The sequence below is a fragment of the Chiloscyllium plagiosum genome, unplaced genomic scaffold (assembly GCF_037043375.1).
Source record: "Chiloscyllium plagiosum isolate Xiang-an unplaced genomic scaffold, Cpla_swu_hap1 HiC_scaffold_5, whole genome shotgun sequence".
Taxonomy (NCBI): domain Eukaryota; kingdom Metazoa; phylum Chordata; class Chondrichthyes; order Orectolobiformes; family Hemiscylliidae; genus Chiloscyllium; species Chiloscyllium plagiosum.
The window spans coordinates 12,657,504-12,676,271 of NW_028270143.1; the positions used below are offsets into that span (position 1 = coordinate 12,657,504).

The 18,768-nt window shown below is 39.0% G+C and overlaps 1 protein-coding gene across 2 annotated transcripts in view; it reads left to right on the forward strand.

Moving 5' to 3' along the window:
- The window catches only part of dnah5 (dynein, axonemal, heavy chain 5), a 343,383-nt gene that overhangs the window by 85,460 nt on the left and 239,155 nt on the right, over nt 1-18,768 (forward strand). For both annotated transcript variants that reach the window (XM_043689617.2, XM_087987009.1), the window contains 8 exons: nt 1,799-1,936; nt 5,235-5,411; nt 7,370-7,483; nt 12,474-12,581; nt 12,796-12,918; nt 14,857-15,072; nt 15,865-15,972; nt 16,940-17,025. In XM_043689617.2, coding sequence (XP_043545552.2) covers nt 1,799-1,936; nt 5,235-5,411; nt 7,370-7,483; nt 12,474-12,581; nt 12,796-12,918; nt 14,857-15,072; nt 15,865-15,972; nt 16,940-17,025 — 1,070 coding nt within the window. The remainder of the gene's footprint in view (nt 1-1,798; nt 1,937-5,234; nt 5,412-7,369; nt 7,484-12,473; nt 12,582-12,795; nt 12,919-14,856; nt 15,073-15,864; nt 15,973-16,939; nt 17,026-18,768) is intronic.

The window sequence follows — 18,768 nt, forward strand, 5'->3', positions numbered from 1 at the left end:
GAACAGCAGATTTGTGCTTCACAGAGCCACTGCCACTATCTTGGGGCAGTGCCTCAGCAAATCTACTGTATTTTTGCCAACAGACTCATGGGTTACTTTGATACTGTGGAAACCCCTTTGGATTGTTAGAGATATTGTGACGATACAATGACTTTAAGGGACGTATTTTGTCCTTTTTTTTGAGGAGAGGTTTGGAGTTAGAGGTGCTGAGTTGTCTCTTCCAAACCAATAAGGCAATCAGCTTGTGAGGCTCCTTTTTTTTTCAAAAGTTAAAACAATAGATGCAGTATGAATGGGTGGAGTCAGGCTCCCAAAGGACCAGGGTTTTAGTTTAGCTTTCATTCTTTGGGGTTTTGATGTTGGTAGTGGAAGCTGTTAGACATCTTCAGCCACAGAAAAAAGCTGGAGTTCTTTCTCTTTGCCAGAATTTTCTCTTGATATTCTTTTCTCCTGGACTGGAGAAACATTGCATGTGAGACAATCTAATTTACTGACTTTGCTTTTGCCAAGGGTGTGGTGATGGGATGTTACTATATTGGCACATATGCTGTTTGGTAGTTAAATAATCTATTAATATACTACACTTTCCAATAGAATTAAATGTTATACCAATTCGTCTTTCTTTTTGTATCTTTTTAACTGGGTGTAAGAATAAAGTGTGTTTTGCTTAAAGCTGAGTAGTGTGATTAATTGAATTATATCTGGAACACAGCACCTTACATTTGCCTTTAAATAGGATAAAAGTTAGGGTCCAGACTATCACCTTGATATATTTAAAGGGGGTTTGGTCTGCTCCATGACAATATCCAGAACCATGAGTGCAACAGTCTACATTTCCATAGTGGCACTGAATCTTTGATACAGAATGGAAGATGTTTGTGCTGTAATGGAAATTGATATTGGCCAACAGATGCTGTGGCCTGGTGGGTTCCACATGGTTGCTGATGGAGTGGAATGCCCTGTTTTGTTAAGATGAGGAATGACAGTACAGACAATGTTAGTGTGCTTACCATTCAATGCTCATCTTCTTGTGAGTTCTCTGACCTCATCTGTGAATGCACCCTTGAGTGAAGAGAAAGTTTGGTGTGAGGAATGGTGTATGGGGTTGGAAGCCAGAGGCCCCAGATCTCCTCATCAGCAGCTTGCTTATCTTGCTACATAACAGACTGAGGGTGAACTGAGGTTTAAGTGATGGATGAAACAGTAAAATACTGCATTGCTTTGTGTTCTCAGCATTATTGTCTTCTTGACCAATGAACCATCTCCTCTGCATGATTTTAGTAGATGTGGACATTCTTGTCTGATTCTGTTCTGTCCTCCAATCTACCTTCTGCTTTAAGGAAGAGGTCAGAATGTTAATGGATGTATAATACTCTGTTTGGGTGATGTGCCTGTCATAGCTGAATAGTGAAGTGTATGTGGAGATATTGAGAGATGGGAATAAGGCTGGCAGCATTGATGGGTGTGTGAGGTGATGTGAAGCATTTGGATGTTAGGTTGAATCCTGAGTTTCAAGGATTATAGGGTACGGTGAAATGATCAGCATGAGAGGCTGGCATTCTTCATAGAGAATCTCCTGACCTTCGGTTTCAAAGTTAAATAGCACATGTAATCCATTCAAACTTTCTGAAATCTTTATTAAAGTTACTTTTGTAACTGAATGTTGCTCTTTCAGCCTGAGTTATGACAATAATGGATTGAATTTACACTCTTTCAGATTAGCACTGATTAAATTCACAGCCATACAATAACTTGTTTTTCTGTCTTTCTAAAATGTTATTTATTTTTTGGACTGTAGGTGAATTTGAAAGAATGTGAGACCTTTGATTTGAGGCTCATTAAAGGCCCATCAGATTATTTGGCTGTAGCCAATAGCACTGAAGCTTTGGAAAAGATTGAAGCATGTATGAAAGTGTGGATCAATCAAATTGAGCAGGTAATGTTAAAATGTGTTCTATCTATTCTGGAGACCTTTCTTGCATAACCTCATGTTTACAGATGATAGGATGTGGCCAATTAAGGATTTTATCCAAAACTGGCCTCTGTGCTCTATGATGGGGTGATTCAAAGTACCAAGCTAAATGGATGGATAACTGGATAAGTCCAGCATGGAGAAGAATTGTTGTGGATTTTAAACATTTTTTAAAAATGTTAGTCTTATACTTTACAAACATTCAATTTAACTCAAATTAAGTGTTTTATGTGCTCAGACATTATTGGATTAGATTATTTGTGGTTGATTTTCTTCTATAGCTTGTTTTTGCATAAGGAACTAATTGCTTATATGTAAGAATACAGGTCGTGTGATCTGACTATGAAAAAGACCAAAAACCACACTGTTCATAAAAACAGCATTTCATGCCATTTTTGAGCTTTTTCTCCGGATTTGATGCCTCAGGGTGGCTTATTTTGTATGAGAGGAAATAATTTGTCCTCAGGTTTCACAAATGATGGCCTGCAACTTTATGATTGCAAATGTGTTTATGTTATGGTATTTAAATGTGAATTCCAGTTTTTCTTCTAAAATAATTCACCGTCTTTATCTGAGATCAAGTGCTCAACGTGGGAACTTCAGGATCACGGTACGTGATCGAACAACCTGCCAATGTATGCTGTGCGAACGGGACCACCTATTAAATTATTTAAACAGATACACTGACTGGCACTGTCAATAAAACACTTTCAAAACATTTCGCATTTTCAACAAAAATTTTAAAACAACTTCTAAATCAGAATTCTGAATGCTAGAACGAAAATGCATTTCTTCAAAATAAACTTTAATCTTGTCCAACTATTTCTCCTGAAGCCATTCACTCGTTGCTGTGATACAGCTGTGTCATGCTGATTACTACAAATATACCCCACCCCACCCCGAGTAGCTCCATTATATTTTCATGAATGATTAAAATGCTGCTGAAGTTCAACACAGCAAAAGCAAGCAAATAATTTCACATCCACTGCTGGAATGGATTCAGAAGTTATTTTAAGTTTGTTAAGTACAGTATTTGTATTGTGCCCAGTAGAAACTTGGGCAGGACTACCTTGAAACATTATTGGGACTGAATGATGGAAGGCTTCAATAATGGGAGCAAAGTGAGTTGTGTATCCAACTGTAGCAATTTAAATCCATGTAGTGATTATGACGTTGTTACTCTCAAAGGTGCTTCTAAGGTACATTATAAAACAAAGTTTGACACCATTCCACATCAGGTGATCTTTGGACAAGTGGGCAAAAGTTTGGTCAAAGAGGGAATTTTTAAAGTCCATCATAAAGGAGGAAGGAGATGTGAAGAGTTGCAGGAAGCGAATTCTGAAGGGAAGGAACTTTGAAGGCACAGCCACCAATAATGAGACCAGGAATACTCACGAGGCTAGAATTTAATGAGTGCTGATATTTTGGAGAGCTGTGAATACTGGAGAAGATTGCAGAGATCAGGAGGAGCCTGACCATTAAGTACTTGAAAATATATTTATGTTTTAAAATTGCCATTACTTAACTGATCCCAATGCAAATCAGCAACACAGGAGTAAAGGGTGAACAAGTATTGGCATGGGTAAGGAAAGGGAAAGGAAATATTTGATGACCCCATGTTTACAGACAGTAGGATGTGGAGAGCTAGCAGGAGCTGTTGGAGTATTTTGGAATTGTCGAGTCTGGAGGTAATAAAGGCTGATGAAGTTTTCAGTAACGTGTGAGCTGAGACAGTGATGAAGGCAGGTAATGGTGCAGAGGTGCAAATAGAGTTCTTACTAACAAAATAGCTAGTTGGAGAAATAAATTGGGAAAAGATATGACACTGAGATTGTGAACAGTCTGTTTTAGCCTTCAACAGTTGCCTTAGAAAGTGATGCAATCAAATAGCGAAGGAATGGAGAATGGAGCTTTGACATTCCTAATGTTTATGCATAGGGTATTTCAGCTCATTCAGTACTAGATACCTGGCATGAAGCCTGATTATGCAACAACTGTGGAGAGGTTGGAAGCAGTGGTATTGAGGTAAAACAGTGAACCTGGAAACTTAACCCTGCATTGGTGACAACATTCAAAAATGGAGAGTATGTAGATGAGAAGTTGGAGTAGGCTAAGAATAGATTATTGTGGTACACTAGAAGTAACAAGATGGAAATAGTAAAAGAAGCCAATGTAAGTGATACTTTGGGTAGAGATAGATAGAAAACAATGGAACCCTCCAGATGAGCGGCATTAAGACTACAAGACCATTAGAGTGGCATTAAGACCACAGATTCACTGCCCTCCAGGAGAAGGAATTCATCCCCATCTGTGCCTTAAATGTGTGATCCCTTATTCTGAGGTTATACCCTCAGGTACTAGACTCTCCCACAAGGGGAAACAGCTTCTCTTCTTCTAGCCTATCAAGTTCGCTAAGAATAACGTACTTTTCAATAAGGTCATGGCTCATTCTTCTAAATTCCAATGATTACAAACCCAATCACATAACCTCTCCTCATAAAGACAGTCCCTCTATACCTGATATCAGCCCAGTGAACCTTATCTGAACTACCTCCTCTGCCTGTACATCTTTTCTTAGATAATGGGCCCAAAACTGCTCATGATGTTTCAGCTGTGGTCTGACTATTGCCTTGTATACCTTTAGCAAAACTTCCCTACTTTTAATACTCCATTCCATTTGCATTCAAGAGCAATGTTCCATTTGTTTTTCCCCATTCCCTGCTGAACTTAGATGGATGAGGATTCCCAAATTCTTCAGTTCCGTAGAGGTCTGCAGTCTTGCTCCATTTAAGCGATATTCAATTCCTCTGTTCTTCCTGCCAAAATGCAAAGCTTCAATTTTCCCACATTATATTCCATCTGCCAAGTATTATCCTTACTCACATAACCTGTCCATAACGCTCTACAGATTTTTCATATGATCCTCATTACTTACATTCCCACCTATTTTTGTGTCATCCACAAATTGTCTATTGAACATTCACTTTCCTCATCAAAATCCTTAAAATATATTATTCCACCCAGCCAGATGCCTGTAGCAAAGTACTGAAGGAAGAAGGTCTGGTCAACTGTGTCAAAGGCTGTCACTAGTCCAAGCAGGATGTGGAGGGATCGTTTATATTTTCACAGTTTTGTCGGGTGCCATTTGTAATTTAGATTAAAAGTTTCTTCAGCCTCTTTGTGAAATGTGGTATTGTGTAAAAATTGTCAATATAACACTGAAATTGGAACTATTTCATTTTTGTTTACTCTGCAATTCCAGGTTCTTGCTGAAAGTGAACAGTTGCGTAAGGAAGCTGATGATCTAGGTCCACGTGCAGAACTGGATCACTGGAAGAAAAGAATGTCAAGGTTCAATTATCTGCTTGATCAATTAAAGAGTCAGGATGTGAAAGCAGTACTTGGAGTTCTCACTACGGCAAAATCTAAACTTCTGAAGGTGCTTCCTCTGATCTTTTCCATTGCTTGAACTTCTCAAAAGATTAGAAAGTGGGTGACAAAATGGGTTTGAATTATATCTCTTCACACCTTCAGTACCAATATCTTTTAAATACAGTCTAGTATAATACAGATGTTAAAGCTGAGTGCAAGGTTTTGAGTACATCAGGTCAGGGTATTTTAGTATCAGTATTCTTACCAATTTTCCTGATGTGTGCAAGGTAAAAATGTTGAATAAAATGTGTATTCTTTTCAGCAGTACGCATAGTCTGTGCCATCAAATGACTGTAAATTTTGTATCACTAACATTGATGCTTCTTGTATGGTATTATTCAGCAATGTGGGGATAGTGCTGTTTTAAAGCAATAATGCCACAAATAACAAATGCTGGGAGACACTTATATAGAGTGACTGAATACATTAAATAGTCTGTATGGTATTTGGAGATTATTATTTTAAAGAAAAACAAAAAAAATACTTTTTTTTGATTGGCCTCAAGTAGTTACTTTAAGGAACTCTGGTTGGGCTGTTCAACACATGTACAAAAGCATGTTCCATCAATGTGCTCCCAGAAATTGTAATTAGGGTCCTATATCTGGGGTAGAATTCCACTTGCATAAATACACAATGTCCAACCGGAAACATTTGGACCCACTTTGAGCTCAGCTTTAATATGGATCAAGAGGGCCTTGGGCATCAGTGGGTAGGCGTGCTTGTGATGCACCTCAAGTTTAAAATCTCCGCTTTTTGTTTCTTTATGCATTGTTAGTCTGACATATGTTAATTCGTGGAAGCTTTTGGTACTTTCACAGGTTTCCATACTTCTCATTATAATCGTTGCCAACTTTGAACAATCATTTCCAGTAGTGCTTGTTTCTGTTTTATGGCTATTCTCTCCCTGACCATGATGTTCTCAGTTCTGATCTCTAGTAGTTTATCCTCATACCTAGTCGAGCCTGACCATTTTCATTTACTGAATTTGATATCAGCCATTCCTGTCAAAATCATCTAATTTGTGTGTCTTGAAAGTTCCAGTGCCTTCTTGTGCAAAGCCTTACATTTTTATTTTAATTTAGTTAGCAGTAAACTATAGAAACATTTCATCATTCGTTTGTTAGATGTAACATTCCATTTGTAAACATCATGCACTGAACATGTGCCTCCATATTTCTTAAACTTTCTCTTCTGATCTTTTTTACATTATGTTCTATACCTTCACCTTTGCTTGACTAATGATGGTTTAAGTTAACTGAGTGCTCATTTTACAACAGCCCTGCATTCTCTCATTCTCTTGAACATGGATAGTTCCTTTAACTTCTAATTTTCACGGATGCGTTCTTTTCATTTTGTCTTTCCTACCCTATTTCCTGGACCCCAGTCTTGTTTAAGTTTCTGTTTGCCCATGTTCTCTTTCTTAAACCTTTTGAAGTTCACAGCTCCTGCCTGTTTTCTGATGCATTTCAAAGTGCAGTGTCATCCTGACATACAATTAAGAATCCCTTTGTCTGCCTAACTTTTTTCCTTACATTGTCTCTTTTGGATTGAGTCTCCACCTATCTGCTCACTTCTCCCCATCACCATCAACCCCCTGGTCCCCCCCATCAACATAAATACTACCTTTTCCTGGATGCTATAATTTCTAAAGAAGGGCCACTGAACTTAAAGTGTTAACTCTGTTTTCTATCCATCGATGCTGCCTGACCTAATCAGTATCTCTTATAATTTCTGTTTTCATTTCAGATTTCCAGCATCTGCTGTTCTTTGTCTTATATTACATCTGTTTTCTTGTTATATGGTGTACAAGCTTAGAAAGTGATAGGCAGACATAACCTAAGTGAATTTTACTTATGAGGGATTACTTTTTTGCATATAATGGGGAAAAATTTGACTTTGTACAAATTACTGTTAACTGCCTTCTTACTTAGTCAAAAACTTCTGCATTGTCTATTGTACTCCTAGACCTGGCGAGAGCTGGACATTAGAATCACTGATGCAGGTAACGAGGCTAAAGATAACGTAAAGTACCTGTACACGCTAGAAAAATTTTGTGATCCGTTATACAACAATGATCCGGTAAGTGTTTACGATTTCCTCCTGCGTAACAAATGAGTAGAATTCAAGAATTGTCACAGTGAAGAACAAGTCAACTTGGATCACCATGTCTGTGCTGACTCTCTGCAGGAGCAGCTCAGCTGGATTGCAAACCCGCCCTTTCCCACAGTTCTGCAATTTGTTTCTCTTCAGGAGCTTATCAAATTCATTTTTAAAAACCCGGATTGAACCTGCCTCCACTATGCAGTTCAGGCATGTATTCAGATCTCAACCATTTGCTGTGTGAATGTTTTTTTCTTTATGCTCCATTGGTTCATGTCATTAATTTTAAATTGATACCTTCTGATTCTTAACATTTTCATCAATAGAAACAATATTCAAGTATCTGCTCTGTTTAGGTCCCTCATTATTAAAGACATTTTATCAAATTTTCTCTTCACTTTGTCTCCTGTAAAGAAGACAAATTCCAATTCCTCCAACTTCCCCTTTTGACTGAAATCCCTCATCAACAATGCCATTTGTGTAAACCTTTCTTGCACCCTCACTGAAGTCTTTCTTAAGCATGACACCACACTCCAGTTGAAAGCAAGTTTTATTTTGCTTCTTCATAATTTTCTTGCTTTTATTTTGTGTGAGCTGGATGTTCACCCTTGGACACTATGATCGCACATCCGTTCTTGTAGTGCTGATGGTGGGATTTTCACAAGGAGAGGCAATAATTAGCTTGATTGGGTTCAGCCTGCCATTACCAGCACAAAAAGGGGTGGTGCAAGCTCCGATCAGGACCAATAAAGTGGCCACCTCTTCTTTTGCCTTGTTGTTGCAAGAAATTGACGGTCATCAGTGAAATTTGCCATCATCCCCTGGAAGTGCTGGCTGAACTTTGAGCACTTGAGTAATTGTTGTCGTTGCTGATCTCAGTACAAGCTAATAGGTTGATGTTGCAGTGAAAGATTTTTCAGCATATACTCTGATTCTTTGCTGTACAGCCTGAGAAATCTAGGTCAGATGGTTCAAACTGTCTCACTGCTGTCTCGCTGCACATAGAGTCATAGAGATGTACAGCATGGAAAGAGACCATTTCGTCCAACCTGTCCATGCTGACCAGATATCCCAACCCAATCTCGTCCCACCTGCCAGCACCTGGCCCATATCCCTCCAAAGCCATCCTATTCATATACCCATCCAAATGCCTTTTAAATGTCGCAATTATACCAGCCTCCATCACTTCCTCTGGCAGCTCATTCCATACACGTACCACCCTTTTCGTGAAAAAGTTGCCCCTTAGGTCTCTTTTATATCTTTCCCCTCTCACCCTAAACCTATGCCCTCGAATTCTGGACTCCCCCATCGCAGGGAAAAGGCTTTGTCTATTTATCCTATCCATGCCCCTCATGATTTTATAAACCTCTATAAGGTTACCTCTCAGCTTCCGAGGCTCCAGGGAAAACAGCCCCAGCCTGTTCAACCTCTCCCTATAGCTCAAATCCTCCAACCATGGCAACATCCTTGTAAATCTTTTCTGAACCCTTTCAAGTTACATAACATCCTTCCAATAGGAATGAGACCAGAATTGCATGCAATATCCCAACAGTGGCCTAATCAATGTCCTGTACAACCGCAACATGACCTCCCAACCCCTGTACTCAGTACTCTGACCGATAAAGGAACTATATATTATTGTACGTTCATGCAGCAGTTCTCAATACATTGCAATAAAGTGCACAGCAGCTCAGTTCAGGAGTTGTTCCTCAATCTCATCCATCAACTTCACTGCCCCTGAAATGCATTGTATACCTACAACCTCAAAAAAAGAGTGCAACCATTGAGCTATTTGCTAGCTCCCTGTATATCCTCACCTCCTTACAAGGTATGTTTCCCTCTTGAGGACTTCAGACCCCCTGCAATATTGCTATAATAATAATGCAGCCACAATGGCATTGAAATGGCAATGGTGAAGTCACCAAACCTGAAAATGGGAAATTCATCACTGGGTTTTCAGAATGCAAATCACCAGATCTTCTCTGTTGTGCAAAGGTACAAAGTTATTGAGGCATCACACACGAGGAAGAGTGTACATGTACTATTGACTCATTTACTTCACCTATTTGAATGCCAAAATGTCACAATAATTCGCCAGCCAACAGAGCCGTGACTCCTCAGTTCCACTGTTCGCCACCTAAGACCTGAATCAGTTGGTGCAAGTGTACTCAGCAGATGGTAATCTGTCCCCTGACCCTCGCCAAGAAGGCCTGGGTCAATATAGGAGATGGTTAGTACCTTGGATAAACGTTGCTGAACACTCACTACAGTGCAGCAGGCAATTTCATAAGACCATAAGACATATGAATGAAAGTAAGGCCATTCGGCCCATTGAGTCCACTCCTTCATTCAATCATGGCCAATGGACATTTCAACACCACTTACCCGCAATCTGTCTGTAGCCCTTAAGAACAAGCTGGAAACGTGAGTGTCACTTTGTAACTCCAGCTACTTTGTGTCCTTCAAAGAGTCATAGAGATGTACAGCATGGAAACAGACCCTTCGGTCCAACCCGTCCATGCCGACCAGATATCCCAACCCAATCTAGTCCCACCTGCCAGCACCTGGCCCATTTCCCTCCAAACCCTTCCTATTCATATACCCATCCAAATGCCTCTTAAATGTTGCAATTGTACCAGCCTCCACCACATCCTCTGGCAGCACATTCCATACACGTACTACGCTCTGTGTGAAAAGGTTGCCCCTTCGGTCTCTTTTATATCTTTCCCCTCTCACCCTAAACCTATGCCCTCTAGTTCTGGACTCCCCGACCCCAGGGAAAAGACGTTGTCTATTTATCCTATCCATGCCCCTCATAATTTTGTAAACCTCTATAAGATCACCCCTCAGCCTCTGACGCTCCAGGGAAAACAGCCCCAGCCTGTTCAGCCTCTCCCTGTAGCTCAGATCCTCCAACCCTGGCAACATCCTTGTAAATCCTTTCTGAACCTTTTCAAGTTTCACGACATCTTTCCGATAGGAAGGAGACCAGAATTGCACGCACTGTTCCAACATTGGCCTAACCAATGTCCTGTACAGCCGCAACATGACCTCCCAACTCCTGTACTCAATACTCTGACCAATAAAGGAAAGCATACCAAATGCCTTCTTCACTATCCGATCTACCTGCGACTCCACTTTCAAGGAGCTATGAACCTGCACTCCAAGTTCTTTTTGTTCAGCAACACTCCCTCGGACCTTACCATGAAGTGTATAAGTCCTGCTAAGATTTGCTTTCCCAAAATGCAGCACCTCGCATTTATCTGAATTAAACTCCATCTGCCACTTCTCAGCCCATTGGCCCATCTGGTCAAGATCCTGTTGTAATCTGAGGTAACCCTCGTCGCTGTCCACTGCACCTCCAATTTTGGTGTCATCTGCAAACTGACGAACTGTACCTCTTATGCACGCATCCAAATCATTTGTACTGTCCTTCCTTGCATACTACAAACTTTCTTGACAGTATGTTTATCCTGCCTCAATTGATGTGCCTTCACAGTGGGATTGCTTCTGCTAAGACTATCCTATGTCTGATTATCTTTCAGTTGTCAAAACACTCAGGATTCAGCTAATTACGTCAGTGCCATCACATACTATTTATAGACTCCATCTCTTCTTAGGTTCTGAGGTTGAAAATACACTGGTCATCACTAACATTTGTAAAGGTTCCAAAGGATGTTTGTGAAGTGTTCATCATTTCTCCTCTCTGGGTGTCTGCTCACCAGCGAGGCTCGGGATGAAGTACAGCTTGTAGCATTCTGTTCCGCATTGTTAACAAGGCTGCAACTCTTAATGGCTTTGTCTTTTTGTTAAATTCTGCAGGTACTTCATAGTTTTGCTTCTAACATGGAAAGAAATTCAAATCCTGTATTATATCTTCGTAGCAAGGAGCAATTTTTCAAGCTCTGCAAAATTCAGAGCTATTCTGATTCAACCAATGCTTCAAAGTTTCAGACTTGGTTTTAGATATACTGCTTTTATACAATAAGTTGCTGCCTTCTAGCTCAGAAAGTTCACACAATCTCAGCCCATCACTTTTGCATCGCGTTTCAAGTAATGCATTTAATGACTAACCAAAGTGAAAGCAATTTAAACCTCACATGACTGGGTGTAATACTGGCTTGATGATGTAACGTTGCCCTTTTTCAAACAGGCCAGTAACTGTGGAGTGAGAAACAAAGTTAATATTTCAGGTCTGTGATCTTGAATTTGCTTGAAATCTCTTTGGGAAGAAGTTTCTCTGAGCATGTACGGTTCTGGTGTTTAGTGCATTCTTCAGCATGAAATTTCTTTGCACTTGCTGGAACTGTAAATTTTTAATGGTGTGACAATGGTATGAATGGTCATTAATGTGAACAATGGGTATCCCCTTAGCCATTAAAGTTTAAGGATTGAGAAAGGAATGACATTGTAACTGAGAAGTTGAGTGAATTATAGTCAACTCAAAATACAGCAAGAGATTTAAATTAAGAGAGAGATTGGATTAGGAGGCGGAGAACAGAGATAGAAAGCAAAACGTTAAAATCTCGACCAACAATTTATTGTATGTAAGAATAAGCCTAATCTGTTGAAATTGGTCTCTTTCTGGCCACGGTTTAATTAATAAACTATGAATGATTTATACAATTAAAAATATGTTAAATTCCAACCGTTTGATTCTGTGGCATGTTTAATAGGCAATCTATGTGCAAATCCAGCAAGATCTTTTTAATACTGTTTAACCTAAGGGTGAGGTTTCATTTAAGCAAGGGAAATTGCAGTCTGGCTTAAATTGACCATAATGTTCAGGAGCCCACAACATCCTGGCTTTCGCACTGATTTATGCAGTAATTATACATTTAAAAAGAATATTTGCTTGTATTGTTGAGACTTTTTGAGCAAGATCCAGCTGATTGTAAAGAAAATGTGACAGAATTCAGATAACCATATAAAGATTCTTAAGTAACTTGTATATTTAACTTTAATGTAGGTTTCCATGGTGGAAGCGATCCCAGGGCTAATCAATGCAATTCGAATGGTTCATAGCATCTCCCGTTACTATAATACTTCAGAGAAGATTACTTCTTTGTTTGTAAAGGTATGATGCCAAAATTATAACACTTTTGTACGATAATTGCTGAAGATTCCTTAATGCAAAAGGAAAATAAATAAAATTCCATACATTCGAATAGTCATTATTTATAGTATAGTTTTTTCCAGAATGCATGATTTGTACCCTAATGAAGATGAGCAAATGAGAGCAATGTTTTTCTACTGAATTGATAGTGGTACATTGATTTGTTGATTTCCAGGTGACCAATCAAATGATAACAGCATGTAAAGCACACATAACAAATAATGGGACAGCTACAATTTGGGATCAACCACAAGAAGTGGTGGTTAAAAAACTGAAGTCTGCCATTCAGTTAAACCAGGTAAAAATGCTACTTAAAATAATTAACCATTTTGTGAGTTTGAATGAGATTACCTTTCATTCTTCGAAACTCTACCGCGAACAGGTCTGGTTTGCCCAGTGTCTCTTCATAGAACAGCCCCGCCAACTTGGGAACAAGTCTGGTGAGCTTTGTTACACCTTCCTCTATGGCAATAACATCTTTCTTGAGATAAGGAGACTCAAACTGCACGAGTATCCAGGTGATGTCTAACCAAGTTAAGATCCAGGTGAAGTAAGTAAGGTTAGATCACATGGTCTATGGGGAGCTGGCCAATTGAATACAAAATTGGCTTGAAGATAGTAGACAGAGAGTGGTGCTTTTCAGACTGGAGACCTATGACTACTGGTATGCCAGAAGGATCAGTGCTGGGTCCACTGCTTTTCGTCACTTATATAAATGAAATGGATGTGGATATATATGGTTAGTAAATTTGCAGATGGCATCAAAATATACGGTGTAGTGCACACTGAAGAAGATTATCTCAGATTACAACGGGACCTTGATCAGATGGGGCAATGGGCCGAGGAGTGGCAGGTGGCATTTAGTTTAGAAAAATGTGAGGTGTTGCATTTTGGAAAAGCAAACCAGGGCAGGACTTATACACTTAATGATAGGGTCCTAGGGAGTGTTTCCAAACAAAGAAATCTGGGAGTGCAGATTTATAGTTATTTGAAAGTGGAGTCACAGGTAGACAAGATGGTGAAGAAGCATTTGACATGCATGCCTTCATTGGTTAGAACATTGAGTACAGGAGTTGGGATGTCATGTTGTGGCTGTACAGAACATTGGTGAGGCAACTTTTGAAAAACTGTGTTTAATTCACCCTTCTATTGGAAGGATGCTGTTAAACTTGAGAGGGTTCAGAAAAGATTTACAGGGATGTTGACAGGACTGGAGGGTTTGAGTTACAGGGAGATGCGGAATAGGCTGGGTTTTTTTTCCCTGAGTGACAGAGACTGAGTGGTGACCTTATAGAGATTCTAAAATAATGAGGGGCAAGGAAAAGGTGAATAGGCAAGGTCTTTTTCCTTGGCAAAAGTGGGTACTGCAGATGCTGGAAATCAGAGTCTCGATTAGAGTGGTGCTGGAAAAACACAGCAGATCAGGCAGCATCTGAGGAGCAGGAAAATCGACGTTTCGGGCAAAAGCCCTTCATCAGGAATGAAGGCAGAGAGCTCTCTGGGATTGAGAGATTTATCCTGCTCCTCGGATGCTGCCTGACCTGCTGTGCTTTTCTAGCACCACTCTAATCAAGGTCTTTTTCTCTGAATAGGGTCATCCAAAACTAGAGGACATAGGTTTAAGGTGAGAGGGGAAAGATTTAAAAAGGACCTAAGGGGTTACATTTTCACGCAGAGGGGTGGTGTGTGTATGGAACAAGCTGCCAGAGGAAGTGATAGAGGTAGGTACAATGACAACTTTTAAAAGGATGGATATATGAATAGGAAGGGTTTAGAGGGATATGGGAAAAATACTGACAAACGGGACTAGAGCAGACTGGGGTGTCTGGTCAGCGTGGACAAATTGAGCTGAAGGGTCTGTTTCTGTACTGTATGACTCTAAGTCTTCACTACTGCTGTACTATGAGGTTGACAGGTTTATTTGCTGTGTACGTCAATGATCAGAAGACACACTTTAAAAGGCATTGCTTCAGTTCATGATAAGAAAAACTGGTTTGGTTTCTCTGCAATTGCTTGGCCTCCTACCTTTCCTCATTGCGGGATTCAAACTGAAACAAAGACTGGAAAGTGCAAAGACTTCAGCATAAGATTGTAAATGGGCAGTTTACATTCGAGACATTAATGTAAACGACAAATAAAGTCATTAACCTATTTCTATTTGGCATGCTTCAAGTATTAAAGGAAATCTATATTCTGAAATTCAGACTATTGAAAGGATTGCATTTTGTCTTTTTAGGAATATCAACGCTGTTTCCATAAAACAAAGCAGAAACTTGAACAGAACCCTGCAGAAAGGCAGTTTGATTTCAGTGAGATGTATATCTTTGGCAAATTTGATACGTTTCAAAGACGCCTGAACAAACTTATCACTATGTTTAACACAATAACTGAATTCTCTGCTCTTAAGGACTCCAAAATTGAGGGATTGGAGGAGTTGGCTGCTAAATTTCAGGTAGTCTTGAAGCTTGTTGTAAATAAAGATCTTTAAGAAATTCTCATGATAATTAAATTGTTTCCATTCTCAATGCGTAGTGACTTAGTGAACAGTGTCTTGGATTCCTTCCAGTGAGTTACCAGATTCACTTGTAAAGAGCGAGAAGGGCTAGGGTAATGGGTGCTGAGAGCTGTGCCTGTAATTTAGGTGTAAGTAGTCCAATGCTGTAAATAATTGGAGGATTGTAACTGTTTGTTTTTGTGTTGCAAATACAAGATGATATCATTCAAGCTCACTGAAGTGGTCAGTTCTTGAATTTCTAAGCAAATTAATTAGCCAAATGTTGCTCAATTGTTATGGGAAAGAGAAAAACGTACAAAGACCTACTAAAAGAAAAGTGTGACAACTATCTTGTCACTTTCGGATTTCTTTTTTATGTCACTTTTAATCTTAATTTATTCACAGCATGTATGTTCTAGTGGAGTCAGTGTGGTTATAATATGTCTTCACCAGCTGGTGTGCATTGACATCTCAACAAGGGGGGTTTTCTAATGGAAGTCACCTAGGAATTAAAAGTTTTCTTGCAAGAAACCAGCTACACTGGATAGATTTACAGATGTACAAGCAACAGTCAAGCTAATTATGAGTTAGCTTTGCCTTCCCAAAAGACACAGGAACTTTGTGAAAATATAATCAATTGAGGTTCATCTTAAGTTCACAATAAGGTTCAGAAATGTTTTCATTGGAGGCTTGAACGAGTCTGCTACCTCAAATGCCTTTAACAATGTTCAGTGCTTTATTCTGTTTCAGAGCATTGTGATAAGTTTGAAGAAAAAGCAGTACAACTTCTTAGATCAGAGGAAAACTGATTTTGACCAAGATTATGATGAGTTTTGTAAGCAAACTAATGATGTACATGTAAGTTTCCATAATTTACTTTGTTAATGCGCAGCATATTATTTAGGAATCAATAAACAGTTTTTCTATATATATGGTTTCCAAAATTATAGCCAAGTGTATAGTAATTAAGAAAGAAAGCAAGCTGCCTATTCATCTCAGAGCTGGCCATAAATTCCTCTAAAGTTTGTGACTACAGTTTTCTATTTTACTTGCTCTTCTTTAAACTTAGTCTAGATTATTTGCTTTTTACCTCATAATTCAGTTCATTTAATTTCATCACCATAGAGTTAAAGTTTAAACCAGTCCAGTTGTTTCTTGACGACTATGCCTTCTAACTTTGTCCTTAATAAATTGCTCTCAAACAAAACTACTCATGTATCAGTTGATTATTAGGGCAACAGATGATCTGAACAATTTAGTATATGTTGGAACTCAATACATTTGTTTTCTTACTTTTCAGCATAGTCCAATTATTATTTGCGTAAGAAAATGCAAGTGTTCAGACTAGTCCTATTGCCGTTCATGAAAGTTTAACTTTATTTCTAGTTCTTAGTAAGATTTCATCTTGCTTATTGGGTCAATGAGAATCTTTGTTTTTGTTGAAATGAAAAATTAAGAACACATTTGAATGAAGAACTGATTATCCATGAATTTTGTTCATGAATTACCGTGGTTGTTAAAATACTAAATTGTAAAATGCAAATATTTTTCACATCAGAGCTTTGTCTGGAGCATTTATGGATTTGTTCAAGTTGTAGTTGACAGGAAAGGTGAAAAAAACAAAACACACTCAATTAAATTTATTGAAGTGACATTGTAAATGGAGACTTTTTATTATATAGATGTATAAAAGCAGGCACTTACATTTATTGGTTCTACAAATTCTATATATTCATATTACTTCTCATTAATAAGTTACAATGAGGTTTTGAATGTTTTCCATTTTTCACACTCAATATTAAAAACTGAAATTATTATTACACAGTCTCTGCTAAGGACATTTACAGAAAACAGCATTGAAAAAATACAGAATACAGACCGAGCCCTGTCACTACTGAAGAAGTTTGAAAGGTAAAGTGATGTACTACAGTGCATTCATGCAGATAATAATCATTAATGTCATTTCAAAGGTAAGAAGTTACAACATTTGCTTCGCTGTTACCCCTAATATCATGTTATGCGTGGCCCATATCTTGGCTTCGAGTCGCATTAAAATTGTTTGGACAAGCTGTTAATTTCTGTTATGTGTCCACAACCAGCTTGACTATTTATAAGGATCAGCATTGTGCTTCTGCAGCTTGAATGTGAGGCCAAAGAGTGGTGGGAAGTTATAGAAATGGTCATTGGGCCAATTTATTCAGGTTGAGGATTTTAGATGTAGGTTTGCTCGCTGAGCTTGAAGGTTCATGTCCGGACGTTTTGTCACCCTACTAGGTAACATCTTCAGTGGGCCTCAGGTGAAGCACTGCTGATAATTCCTGCTTTCTGTTTATTTGTTTGGGTTTCTTTGGGTTGGTGATGTCATTTCCTGTAGTGATGTTATTTCCTGCGGTGAAGTCACTTCCTGTTCCATTTCTCAGGGATTGGTAGATGGGGTCTAACTCAATGTGTTTGTTGATAGAGTTCCAGGTGGAATGCCATGCTTCTAGGAAGTCTCGTGCGTGTCTTTGTTTGACTTGTCCTAGGATGGATGTGTTGTCCCAGTTGAAGTGGTGTCCTTTCTCATCCATATGTAAGGATACTAGTGAGAGAGGGTCATGTCTTTTTCTGGCTAGTTATGTTCATGTATCCTGATGGCTAGTTTTCTGCCTGTTTGTCCAATGTAGTGTTTGTTACAGTCCTTGCATGGTAATTTGTAAATGATATTCGTTTTGCTTGTTGTCTGTATAGGGTCTTTCAAGTTCATTAGCTGCTATTTTAGTGTATTGGTCAGTTTGTGGGCTACCATGATGCCAAGGGGTCTGAGTAGTCTGGCAGTCATTTCTGAGATGTCTTTGATGGTGGGGAGAGTGGTTAGGGTTTCTGTATATGTTTTGTCTGCTTGTTTGGGTTTGTTGCTGAGAAATGCAGGCTCAATGAACACAGTCTGCTGATTTCTCAGCAACTATTTATTTGCTCTTCTGGAGTATTTCAGCATTCCTAAGAAATCCCTGCAGTCAACAAATTGCTTCAATCTCTCATCATTTGTGAGAACTTTCTGTTAATTGTTTGGCATAACAGTAAGTTATTTCCTTTGTGTGATTAAATCTGTGGCTCATGAATACTCTGAGAAGTGGTGAACAAGGTGTCCTCTAGAAGTTGGCCTAATTCCACAAAAATTGTGGCGTTCAGGTGAGGTATATGATAATTATCCCTCCAAAGGAACCTTCCAGGTCGGGAGTACAGGGTTCCAGTTTGCTACCCACACTTAGTGCCAGTGAAAATGTTTGGGCTGAGGATGGAATTAGATCTTTCCATTTTTTAAGGCTTTTGGTGTTAGCCCAACCCCATTAAATTCTGACCTATAGTATTTCTATGCCTTCAGTAATTCAGGCGTCTCAATCTCTAGCGTTATCTTGCCCTTTTCAATCAGGTGAGTTTCAGTTCGCCTGGTAAAAACATATGTTTTGGATAAAAAGAGATTCCAGGTTTAAAATTCCACTTAGTAGCTCTTAACTTCTAAAGTGTCCATCAGGGTTAGCCCAGAAGGGTTTCCCATGTGCTATCAATAATGTGCAAGTTCAAAGTTAATCAGCTCCTGCCAGCTTTCCAACATATTTCCAGTTTTTGAAGTTTATCCTACAGCCCACATAGAAATGCACCCATCCTGGCAGG